We start from the raw sequence: 13,302 nt of genomic DNA, 5'->3' as shown, positions 1-13,302 counted from the left end.
GTGGTCAGCCCAGGTATAACAGCGCGACAAGAGGCGACCTCGTATCATGATACAACAGTGATAACGGTGATAACAATACAACAGTGATAACTATAGTGTAACGATAAAAGTGGTTTACCACACCGTCTTTCGGCGGAGACATTAAACTGAGGCTCCGTCTGTTCTCCCCGGTGAACTGCCCAATATTTATCCCTCAATCAACATCACTAAAACAGATTATCTGGTCATTATCACATTGCTGTTTATGGGAGCTTGCTGTGTCCAAATTGGCCGCCGCATTTCCTACATTACAACAGTGACTACATTTGGTACTTTATTGACTCTAAAGCGCGTGGGGCTGTCCTGAGGTTGTGAAAGGTGCTATATAAATGCAAGGCTGTTTTTAAAACTCTTCCCAACAACATTGGAACTTGGAAAGGACTGTTCGTTATTTTTGCCCATTTGGTGGACAATTGCCAAATCAGATCGCCAAGCTCAATTAGCAGCAGCACCTTGAGATGCATGTAAATTAACAGCAACACGGATTTAAACTTTGTGTTGCCAAAGACCCACATACGCATCTCGTGGCGACAACAATCTTGGGCACCCCAGCTCCAAGGTATCGCGCAGCTGCTCGTGGCGACAACAATCTTGGGCACCCCAGCTCCAAGGTATCGCGCAGCTGTACAAGGCAAAAAAAAAAAGCATGATTAATAACAACAGATAGCGGTTACTGGAGTCAAATATTCAATGGACAAATGTCCACTTTCACCAATGAAATCAAATGCACCCTCTATTCACACCGCTGGTGGTATAAGGCTCTCACGAGCACACCACTAATTATTGGTCATCTCTCCCTCCTCCCTAATACTCCATACGCCAGCACGGACCATAAAACTGCCCAATCAAATCACTCAAAATTTAATTCCAAGGCTTCTGGGATCATGTTACTTTTTGTGTGTGTGTGTGTTTTGGGGGGGGGGGGGGTGGAGAGGGGCAGACAGAGAGAGAGAGAGAGAGAGAGAGAGAGAGAGATGTGGAGATGCCAGTGTTGGACTGGGGTGGACAAATGTGAGAAGTCACACAACAGATTAGAGCAGGTGAAGAGTTAGGTTTCTAGGAGCGTTGTAAAGGAGGAAAGAGAGGTAGAAAGGCGGAGAGGTTTAGGGAGGGAATTCCAGAGCTTCGGACCCTAGGCAGCTGAAGGCACAAAGAAGTAGCAATATAATTACAGGAACATAATTTCTTAATTTTGTCTATGAACAGATCACAGGGAATTGACTACACATTATACATGTTGTGCATTCGTGGTAAAACAGTCTTGCGCATCTTCTGACTTACCACGAGATCTGCCCGTGCATATTCCTGCAAAACAAATTTCATGGCTTGTCACAGCCCACTTTAACAACACTAAAAGCTGCAGTCCTTGCTCCTCCGATCTCTATTCATGAAAAACAAGTTTAATCTCCTTGATCTCTAATTGAATGATTTAATCTTTGCTGCCATAACCCTGCACTGTTCGAATGGAAGCTTCAATATCTGGACACTGTAAAATATGTGCACAACTTGCCAACTTCCCCAAGTCACCTTGAATGATATACATGTCATTTGAAACATTTGTATTAAATACCATCTGCCAGCGTGCTAGATCTCGCCAAGTCAGAATTTTAATATCTACATACATAAGAAATAGGAGCAGGAATAGGCCACTTGGCCCCTCGAGCCTGCTCCGCCATTCAATAAGATCACGGCTGATCTTGGCCACTTCCCTGCCCACTATCCATAACCCTTCACTCCCTTCTCTTGCAAAAATCTGTCTATCTCCACCTTAAGAGTATTTAATGACCCAGCCTCCATGGCTCTCCGGGGCAGAGAATTCCACAGATTTACAACCCTCTGAGAAGAAATTCCTCCTCATCTCAATTCTAAAAGGGCGACCTTTTATTCTGAAACTATACAGTTTGCGCCAGCTTTCCCATTATAAATTATGTCAACATAGATGATTGAACTGTGTAAATTTGCCTGTGCAGCGCCCCCCACTGGCAAGACTGTAATTGCTGTGATGTTTACATGGCCAATTTCCATTTAACCTTGGACATAGGAATTTATAATAGAACTTTGATAGGATGCAGGAGTTTATCATGGGGACCGTGAGCCTATGCCCAATTATCCCACGCCCTGTCGTCCCTTCTTCACCTGAAGATTACACTCAACTTTTGACTCAAATGGCAATGCTATGGGAAATCAACTACTCAACATATGCCGTTTTCCTAGAATTGATGTTACCAATAAACGCAAGGCATTCTGACACAAAATATTGCAGCAGAGGCCGCCATTCGGCCCATCGTGCCTGTGCCGGCTCTTTGAAAGGTCAATCCAATTAGTCCCGCTCCCCCTTCCATCAAGATTAGTAAATAGGTGAACACACCTAAGCGGACTTGTGGACACTCCAACACTTAAGTAATGCTGCCATTGCTCACACCACTCTATTGTCACCCAGCTTCTTCCGAGATGTTGCTTTTAAGTATTTTTCAGAGAGATATTTCTGAGATTCCAATCTAGGTCATCAGTCACATTATCATGCACCACTAATTTTCAGTTCAATGAACATTAAGACACCTGCCCTCTATAAACCCAGGCTAGCACAAGGGGCCCCTCATTTAATGCACTCCAATTGCTTTCTACTTGCTACTTTTTTTGCCACTGTTGATGGGAATGAGAGTTTATAGTTCCATGCCAGCATTTCACCAATATCTCGCCCAATTCTTCATTGAAACATATTAGATTCCGAGGGGGATTGGCAGGGTAGATTCGGAGTGGTTGTTTCCCCTAGCTGGAGAGTCTAGAACTAGGGAGCATAGCCTCAGGATTAAGGGTCAGCCATTTAAGGCTGAGACGAGGAGGAATTTCGTCAGAGGGCTGCGAATCTTTGGAATTCTTTACCCCAAAGGGCCGTGGATGCTGAGTCAGAGTATATTCAAGGCTGAGAATCGAGGGATCAGGCGGGTATGCGGAGCGAGGTTGAAGATCAGCCATGATCTTATTGAATGGCAGAGCAGGCTCGAGTGGCTGCATGGCCAACTCCTTATGTGAGCCAAAACAGTGAGCAATCAGGCTATTTGACCATGGAAGGTGACATGCAAGTCTAATCCTGCCCCCATTCACTTCTCCGGCACAGGTCCTTCAATAGCAAACCAGGAACAATAATCTTGGGATAATGTGGAGGTCTTTTAGCACCCCAACTGTTGCTTTAAGTGTTTTTTTAAAAAAAATAATTGGCTCTCAATATTTTACCTCCTACATAAAACAAGCCAACAGGATCTGCAATCTCAATAGTGGGAGATTTTCCTTCTGAAAAAGTGCATCTTCTCACATCAATGAGCGGCTTTGAAAACCGCTGTTACAGCTCCCCTCCAATTCTACCTCACTATCTTCAAGCATCCCAAAACACAAGGCAGCGGATGTCTCAAGTATTCTTATGGACCGATGACTTCTCCAGAAACGCCCAACAGGCAGCCAGGATCTCCGGTTACAGGTAACGTGGCCCCTTGAGAGCCCAACGGTTGTAGGTCCTCCTCAATAGGTTAACAGGTGGCAAAGCCCAGCAGTTCCTTTTTAAGTGGGTTAGTTGATGAGGAGGAGACCACAAGTCGGGATAACCAAAGTCCACTGTACTAGAAACATTTCAGGCCCATTCCTTTCAACCAAATAATCAACTGGACACAAGACTGCGGTGGGTTTTTTTTTTCCTCTCCCTTTTATTTATAAGTTTTAAAATGTACACAAATAACAACCATATTAAATTGCATTGTAAATAACGTTAAATATTGTCAGGAATAAAGAACTGTACATTAGACATCGAGACGGAATAGGTCAGAGAGCACATTTTTAAAAAAAGGGGGTGGCGGGGAGGGCAGTCCTAACCATTTAACATTTCAGCCGAATTCACATTTAGATGGTTTCCCCCCCCCCCCCCCAAGAGCCACAATCCCCACTTACCACAGACAGGAAAGCCTAGAAATTACTGCCGGTAACACTAAGTTACGGGACGTTCTCATTTGCTGTTTTATTGCAGACATTAACCCAGTCTCTCTTTCCCCCGCCCCCCCTTCCCAAATAGCAAAGTCGTATCATAAAAACATGCCGAGCATTCCTCCATTTAAAATCACCGACAGGAACTTCTAGACTTGTGTGGCCCAGTTAAACTGTCGCACCTTATACCAGGCCAGACAGGAACACTGAAAAAGGAGCATCCACCACATGCTTCCTACAGGCTGAAACTTGGGAGTAAAAGCAACTGAATTGAGCTGAAAGTCTTCTAAGGCCGCTAATTGTTAAAATAGTCCCTTCCCCATAATCTTGTGAATAGCCAAAAAAAATACACACTCACGCACGCACGCACACACACACACACATACATAAGTGTGCAATAAATACCATATACAACAGGGAGACGTGTTTGTCATTACTCTTGGACTGGTACTGCCACCCAACACCAACGGCACCGTGCCTGGCGCTAATCCCCGGCAGGGCAAACAGTAAAACGGGCAGCCTTGGAAAGCTGGCTTCCGGGTTTCAATGCAGCTCTTTCAAGTCTTCACGGTTCCGGCAAGCATTGAAGTGCAGGACTCCGCTTCCTCTTCTTTAGGGCCAAGTGGTTGACGCCTGGTGGCAGCGGAACTTTGTAACGACAGCTCGGAAGCTGACGAAAGTTCCAGTTAATTTGGACCTTGAACCTCTCTTTGTCCAGGTTGAATTTTGGATATAGGATTTTTTTTTATTAATATAAAGTGAAAGGACAGCATAGTTTTAAAATGAAAAAAAAAGACACACTGCACTACCCAGCCATTCACCAGAGAGAGAACTTCATCCCTTTAGTCCTAGTTGGATTAACACACACACACACTGGTCCTTCATAGTGAAGGGACAAAATTCAAGAGAACAGTAATACACTAGAGACCAACGAGCTGGTTTATCATCCACCCAACAGCAACTCCTGCAGAGACGGGATACGCTGAGGGTTTGATGCAGCCCTCCCCACCCACCCACCCACCCACCCCCCTTCTGCACAAATTAAAACTATGTTACACTGTTCGACATCGGTACTAAGAAGCAACAGGTTTCACTTTACAATCAAAAAACTCGCTATTTACACAAATACAAAAAAATCTCAAAAAAGTTATTTATGAAATACTAATGTTAAAAAAAATACATGGGAAAATAACTTAGGAATCGCGTGTATTAAATATAAAACAGAAGTGTCATCGGGGGGGGGGGGGGGGGGATGTTAGCATCGGTGCACGGTTAATATCTCAAAAAAAGGGCGACATTCAAGTTTACAGTACAGAACAAGAAAATGCATTTTGATTATATATTTCTACTCTGGGGGGGGGGGGGGGGGGGGAGGAAGGGAAAGGTGACCAGCTTCAAACCAGTGGGTAAGAATCTTGAAGCGAGGTTCTCGGGAGGGGACTGTAAACTGTTTCCTGCTTTCAAGCGGAGAGAATCAAACCCACCCTCGCCCGCCACCGGTGACGCTTCTGTCTTCCGTCTCCCCAGCACACGCCGTAAGCGGACGCACCCCCACGCCTCAGCTTCACAAAAAGCCCAATAAGCTTTTTGGGGGGGGGGGGGGGGGGTTCAGAAACTTTTGCGAAGCTGCAGAGTAGAAAAAAAAACCCGTGAACAAAAAAAAAAACGCGAGCTTACACGGTTTCTTGCCCCTTCCGAGTAGGTCACTTTAAGATGGAACCGTATTCTAGTGGTAAAAAGACACTTGCTACATTTTGAATGAAGGGGCGACGGACATGGAACAAGGTTATTTACTGCAGTTTCTGCTCGCGCCCAAAATGGTTTGGTCTTTGAAAAAAAATAAATCAGGAGCGTGCTTTCCGCATGGGGTAAGGGTCGCACTTTATTCTGCTGTATCCAAACATCTGACTGCACCACTTCCTTGTCGAGATCTGCACCCCCCCCACCCCCCTCCTCCTCCTCCGGGGAAGGCAGAACCTCTTCTGCTGAACCTCAAAATAAATTTTTGGGCGAGGGTCTGACCAAGCCTTCACCACCACAAGAAGGGATACCAACCCATTTCCACAGGAACAATTTTTGGGAGACAAAATGGAGGCCACTCCCCCACCCCCGGTGTGTGCCTAAAACCGGAGGCGATGTGTGAAAGTTAGGGAATCTTGAGCTTTGCTTAGCCAAACACAAAATCCTCACAGTAAGTGACCTTCCAGGTTGGCAGAGCGTCCCTTCAAGTTTCTGGCTGCTGAATTTGCAAGAATTTCACTGAACACTTTTAGAAAAACACACACACACACACACAAAACACACCGTAGTTATTCACACATTTACACCTGGGTTGGAAAACTCTCCTTAGCCATTGACCAGGTCGAGTTAATGTAATATAAAAAAAAAAAAAAAAAAATTTTTTTTACAACATCTCTGTGTGCCAAAGCGGACAAACAATGCAGCACGCAGCAACACAATGTGTTCTGTCTCCAGTACGCTCCTCTGAACCTTCCTGATGCTTTGGATCTTGCTGTAGGCCGTCGGATCTCTTCACTACCTCACCAAAAACGTTCAAGGGCTTATTTTCGGCAGGTATTTTGGCTTGCGTTTCCTCTCCCCGCTCCCCCCCACACCAACCAAGCCTTTTATTTACAAGTTAGCACTATCTGGGCAATAGTTAAATCACCCGAGTGTTTACGGTCAGCCACATGATCGAAAGCCATCAATGCCTTCCAAGCACGGGTGACGAAGGTGAAAAGCCATCTTAAAAAAGGGAATACTGCTGATTATACTTAAAGGCATGAGATGTGGGAGCGGGCCGCTTATCTCCGGCGATTTGGCACCAATGTGGCACACAGAGTGGGATCCAGGCAGTTGGCGCTGCATTTGCAGCTCCTCCATCAATATATTCCCTCCAAAATCTTGACGTTTAGCGTCAAGTGCAGCAAGGCTTCTTCTTCTCTGCGCTTTCCCCCCTAATGAATACTGGCTGAGTGGAGCCACCGTCTGCACACCATATTTGGGGCAGATAACAGGGCTACTTTTGGATCTGCCTCAGCCACAGTTGGGGGGGAGGGAGGGAGAAGAGCATAAACCCACGTTGGCTCTTTTGACACCCAAACATTGCGAACCAGCTCATGACAAAGCTGTCTTCCAGGTCGCCATCGCCCCAGTTATTCCTCAACATTGCGCACTTCAGAACGACCAGATCGCAAGACTCTCAGACAATCTGTAGGCAGATGGAAGAGTTAAGCAGGGGGACACCAGCGAAGGGCATTAAAAGCCCCCCGGGGCCCAGAAGGCGACGTTGAGGAAACAACATCAGACATTTGCAGCCGGCCGCAAAAATCACACTGGTTCTTCCTTTTTGTTTAAAAAAAAATGCAATGTTGAACGTTGAGCAGTTTGGCCAGGCATTCTTAACCCGTAGATCACCGGGGACGGGCTGAATGGGATCATGGCACTGAACTGTTAACTTGGATTAGAAAACCTTCACCCAGATTTCCCTGCACCCTCAAAGTTTCTCTTCCTCTTCAAAAAAAAAATACGACAACAGAACACGATACAGCTTTAAAGAAAAAAAACCCCAAAATAAATACATACATTCTTCAGAAATTAGCAGCCAAGGTGGTTCCATGCCACTGGTTTTGTCAACACACACACACATATATGTTAGAAAATATGTATATATTGTTGACACTAGGGGACGAGCAGTTCTGGTTCGACAAACCCTCTTTAATGAGCGTTTGCTCGGTGAGAGATCTTCTCCTCCACCCACCCCCTCCCTCCCCCGGTCACACGAATAGTGCTTGTATTAAAAATTGTGTTGCTTTCTTTAAGAGTTACTTTTTAAAAACATGAAGTCTTGTCACCCTGGATACAGATCAAACGCTAGGAAGTGGCGTTAACTTTTAATAGCTACAAGGAGAAGGAAAATGGAGAGACCAAGCAGGTTTTTTTTTGGGAGGAGGAACGGTGAGGGTTAGAGGCCCTAAAACAAATCCCTTTATATACACAGGAATCCTAGTGCTGTCACTGAAAATAAAAGGGGCGATGCTGACACCACTTTGACCGTACCAGGACGCTGAAGGCTACGAAGGCCCTCAATTGCAGTACAGGGCATCGAGTGCCAGGCCACCTTTGGGCTGGGTCGCTTCACTTAAACCTCAGCTGCTGTAGGGATTTCCCCATTTTATTTTATTTTTTTAAAATTATTATAAAAAAAAGTGACCAGACTCGGCATCGCTGGGACAGAGACCACTGCATGTCTTAAAAAAGGAGCTTGTCAAATCTGTTTTTAATTATTATTTTTTCCCTTCTTCCCTTCGCCTCCTATCGTTAACGTTTTGGGAAGAGAGCACAGACACACGGCAGAGGGGAGGAGAAGGAAGAGAAGGGGGTGGGGGTGTGGGGTGTGAAAGGAGGGGAACAGACAGACAGACGGGACCATTTACAATAGGCTACTGTGTGGTAAAAGTGTGTCAAGCTCGAAGCCCTTGACTATTTTGAGGCTGGGGAGGCAGACCTTCTTTCTGTAAGGGGGGGTGGGGGGTTGTTCCAAGTTAAATCCGGGTTTTCTTCCAGGAAAAGAAAACTTCCAAAACAAACAGGGGGGGGGGGGGGAAATGTATATAATAAATCTGAGGTGATTGACACAAGATCATTGTAAGCGTGTTCAGACTGAAATTGAGGCCTTGCGTCCTCGATTCTCGCACAAATAAAACAGCGGGTGACTACGAGCCCTGTTCTGATATCCTCCCTGAAGGCCCCTTCGCAGTGGTCAATGTTGGCGAAGTCGCCCCATCATTGGCAAAAAATCAGCGAAGGAATCTGGGATTGGGGGAAAGAAAGAGTTCAATGTTATTAAATCATTCCCCCCCCCCCCCGCCACCCCTTTCCCACGTTTTCTCCTTTCACCCTCTGAAGGCACCAACTGGCTGCAATATACAGAAAACTCTCGTTTAAACGGCACCGGAATTCTCCATTAACTGGCAAAATTCTCCCTCCGAAAACAACACCTCAATAACCGGCACTGTTGCCGAGTCCGAGTCTCCCGCGGTGGCCGAGTTAGTCAGTGGGGGTAGTTCTCCAAACTGCCACTACTCGGCTTCTTGGCGCTATCGGAAGTCGGAACACCTCAGTAACAGGAGTCTGACTCTCCCGCGCTGCCGGTAGTCTCTTCCGATCCGCCATTTTACAGGGGTACTGTGCATCTCCCACGCTGCCGGTAGTTATTGCATTGCATTACCCTCAACTGGCAGTACTGTACTTAATCAAGCATCTTCCGCCATCCATTTAACACAACATTCTGTAGGTGAGTACCCAATTACTGTATACTGCACATTTCTTGATTTTTCTTTGTTAAAAATAGCCTCGGTAGATAACCCTCTCAGTCATCTGGAAACTGATAAACCGGCAACACGCCGGTCCCGGATAAAAAAAAGTTTCCTGTAGTTCCTACGGCACTTGGCACTCAATCCGACTGACCGATTGGGAGTCCCGATTGAGCGCGCTGGAATTAGCTTAACCACTGAAGGCACTGAAGCCGGAGATGGATCCAGTCTTGGCCCAAGAGCTTCCAATTGGGAGGGGGTTGGGGTGGCTTCACTGGCTAGCGATTAGGGGCAGGAATTTAGCCACTCACCAGGCCAGGTTGTGGCCTGCGGCACCGGCTGAGATCAGCTAACCAAGCCTGGCAGCTGGAGCAGCGTCCTTCTGGTATAGCCGAGATACTCGGCAAGTTCGTCCCATCAGCGGTGGAGCCACAGTGACGAGGAAGTCCCCGACTTCAAACAGTCTGTGCTGAAAGAGCCCATTTAAAAAAAATGTCTTTGTTCGTGGGATGTGGGCGCAGCTGGCAAGGCCAACATTTATTGCCCTCGAGAAGGTGGTGGGGAGCCGCCTTCTCGAATCGCTGCAGTCCTCGTGTACTCCCACAGTGCTGACTCTGTTGTAGCGGTTTTGTACAACCGAGTGACTTGCTAGGCCATGGCAGAGGGCAGTTAAGAGTCAACCACACATTGCTGTGGGTCTGGAGTCACATATAGGCCAGACCGGGTAAGGGTGGCAGATTTCCTTTCCTAAAGGACATTCGTTTTTACGACAATCCGATAGTTTCAAGGTCACCATTCCTGATACTAGCTTTTTAATCCAAGATTTATTTAATTAACTGAATTTAAATTCTGCCGTGGTGGGAGTTGAACTCACGAAATCCGGATTAGTCCAGGCCCCTGGATTACTAATCCAGCAACATAGCCACTATGCTACCGTGCCCCTGCCAGATCAGTTGTAGAATGACTATAACTGGCCAGTAACCTCTGGGGACGGCGACAAGGTTAACAAGTGGAAAAAACAATGTTCGGTTTCTAATCAAGATCTGGTAATCTCTACTTGAGGCGGGTGGATTTCAGGCGAGGATAGCCTTCAGGTTCCCAGCCCCGCAACCTCTACCGGAGGAGGAGGACTGCCGCAAGGTCACGGGAATACCATCACCTCCGAGATTCTCTCCAAGCTACACGCCCATCCTGACTTGGGACAGGCATCACCATTCCGTCGTCGTTGCTGAAACCATGTCTTGCAATTCCCTACTGAGCATCAGCATAAAAACTGCAGTGGGACATCGGAATTGCCAAAACAACCCAAGCTCCACCTGGTTTGCCTTCTACCACCACGGTAGCCGCTCGATACGACGATAATGGAGACGTCGACTAATCACAGCGATCAATCTCGATCGACAAGTCTACCACAGACCCAGAAATGACATGAGGAAAGCCCCCAGTGGTGGAGAGCTTTGGGAACCATAGGTTCAAAGTCACCTGTTCCTCCCGAGTGCGCCACACGTCTCAAATTACTCGGACTGGGTCCCAAAACGTTAGATTTCTTTCTAATTTGCATTTGAATGAACCGTCACTAACTGCTTCCACCGTCTCCCGAGGGAGCCCGTCCCATAGGTTGACCACTCGCTCACCGAAATATTGTTTCCACAGATTCGTTTTGAATTTACCCTGTTCAAGCGCAGGCCGTGTCCCCTGGTTCTACTGGTCTGGACACGGCGAAAGAGAGAGAGTCAATGGCCCAAGGAGAAGGCCCGCTACCACGTTCTTTGGTCGAGTAGGGATAGGGCAACAAACATAGCCTTGCCCGCATCGGCCAAATCTCAAGAATATATATAATATAAATAATATATATATATATATTTTTAATTGGCTCAGCTTGTCCTAAACCCCACCCCTGGTCAAGCAGTCCCTCCCACACCCAAACAGTTCAAGGCTCAAATACGAGGTAAGCAAAGGGCGCCAGCATCCGTAAAACTGTACTTCAGAAAAGGAAGAGCAGAGGAGAAAGCTATGGTCTGATATGTCTTGGCATCATATCGAGAGGTGCGCTCACCCACTGGAACATGAGAGGGAGGAGGAGCTTCTCAAACCAAATAGTCAAGGCACTTTATACAGAGAACATCAAAATCAGGAACGGTTTCGATAGTTTCTCCTTATTTACTCGGTTTCCAGTGGCAGAAGTGTCAGTAACCAGAGGACACAGGTTTAAGGTGATTGGCAAAAGAACCAGAGGCGATGAGGAAATATATATATATTTTTTAATAAAAACAGCGAGTTATGATGATCTGGAATGCACTGCCTGAAAGGGCGGTGGAAGCAGATTCAATCATAACTTTCAAGAGAATTGGATAAATACTTGAAAAGAAAATAATTACAGGGCTATGGGGAAGGAGCGGGGGGGGGGGGGGAAAAAAGAGTGGGACTAACTGGAGAGCTCTTTCAAAGAGCCGGCACAGGCACATTGGGCCGAATGGCCTCCTCCTGTGTTGAATCATTCTAAGACCATCACTTGACAACATCTCTTGTGTATCGAACCTACAATTTATTCCCCACATGCAAGATAGCCGCTGAGCTGGAACCACTTTCCAACAAACCAGTGGCAGTGAGGAAAGAAAACCCCATCGACCAAAGTTGGAAGTGCAAGTCAGGTACGAGAGGGTAACAGGCACTTGTGGCTTCACACCGGGGTTTGGGGGGGGGGGGGGGGGGGGTGGAGAAAGAGACAGAGAACTGCGCAGGAGCAAAAAATAAAATTGAACCCAAAACCTTCTGGAGTGTACAGCTTAGTAGCAGCACCATTCACTAGGCTGTGCAAGAACTTCCAACACAGTGCAGGAAACTCTCTTTCATCCGGCACCGACAGGACCGGCGTGGTGCCGGTTTATCAAAAAGTCCGGATTACAGAGAGGTATAGTAAAAGGGACGAGAGCCCTGTACACGGCCACAGATCCAGGCGTCCCTGTTGCTTAGCAACAGCTGCAGGAACCCCGGCCACAGACCAAGCGTCCCTGTTGCTTAGCAACAGGTGCTGGAACCCCAGTTACACGGCCACAGATCCAGGAACGGCCACTAATATGAAGTAAAACTTACCTGAACCTACTCCTGAATTTTGCCGGTTAACAGAGATTTCCAGTTATTGAGGTGCCGGTAAATCGAGAGTTTCCTGTACTAACCGATGACCCCCTCATTTTAAGGGGGTGCATGGCCCATTCACATTTTGCCACGCAGCTTAGAGGGAATGTTGTTACTAACCACACTGTAGTACTCTATTAATTTATAAGTTTAATGTTAGTACTGCAGTGTGCACCTTATTACAGAGAGTCTACAGCACAGAAACAGGCCATTCGGCCCAACTGGTCTCTGCTCCACACAAGCCTCCTCCCACCCCTCTTCATCGCACCCAATTTAAAAACCCTCTATTCCTTTCTCCTTCACTTCTAGCTTCTCCTTAAATGCATCTATGCTTAACTACATCATTTGTACAGACAAAATGCTACGCAAGATAAACGTGCTCACGGCATCAGCCTAACGAAGGAAACCAAAGAGCCACTTACCAAACTACCTGCTGGTCGAGGGACATTAGTCACTTTGCCAGATGTTCAAAGGGCATGCTGGTCTGCAACGGAAACGGGGGTGGGGAAGGAGATCATTACTGCAATAACCACCCACTCGAGGGGGCAAAACCTCGTCAATTCACAGAGAAAGAAGCAACAAAACAGCAATTTCGAATTTCAAAGTTCATGCATCGGCTAGAAACAAAACATTGAGAGCAACCAACTGACCCCCCCCCCCCCCACCAGACTCAAAGCAAGGACTGCGCGACACAAGCTCAGCATCCGGGCTTCTTGCAGCCTGCGATTACACAGCCAGTTGAATTACTTTGGTGAATTCCCCCAACAGCCCAAGTGCTCAAAGATGCAAAGCTAAAGGGCTCCAAGGTTCAAAGGCCAGTCTCTTGAGTTCAGGGACCACG

The 13,302-nt window shown here is 46.8% G+C and overlaps 1 protein-coding gene across 1 annotated transcript in view; it reads right to left on the bottom strand.

Annotated features, from left to right (window-relative positions):
* Positions 1-3,715: 3,715 nt before the first annotated feature.
* Positions 3,716-13,302, bottom strand: part of LOC147099470 (casein kinase I-like) — a 67,750-nt gene continuing 58,163 nt past the window's right edge. Inside the window, 2 exon segments of the mRNA XM_085969644.1 lie at positions 3,716-8,823; positions 12,884-12,945. Of these exon segments, the coding sequence (XP_085825770.1) occupies positions 12,913-12,945 (33 nt within the window). The 3' untranslated portion in view covers positions 3,716-8,823; positions 12,884-12,912.

The sequence above is a fragment of the Somniosus microcephalus genome, chromosome 28 (genome assembly GCF_052327205.1).
Source record: "Somniosus microcephalus isolate GS21.2 chromosome 28, FLI_Smic_1.0, whole genome shotgun sequence".
Classification (NCBI taxonomy): Eukaryota; Metazoa; Chordata; class Chondrichthyes; order Squaliformes; family Somniosidae; genus Somniosus; species Somniosus microcephalus.
The sequence above is the reverse complement of the archived record's forward strand: the minus strand, read 5'-3'. Positions and strand labels throughout refer to the sequence as shown.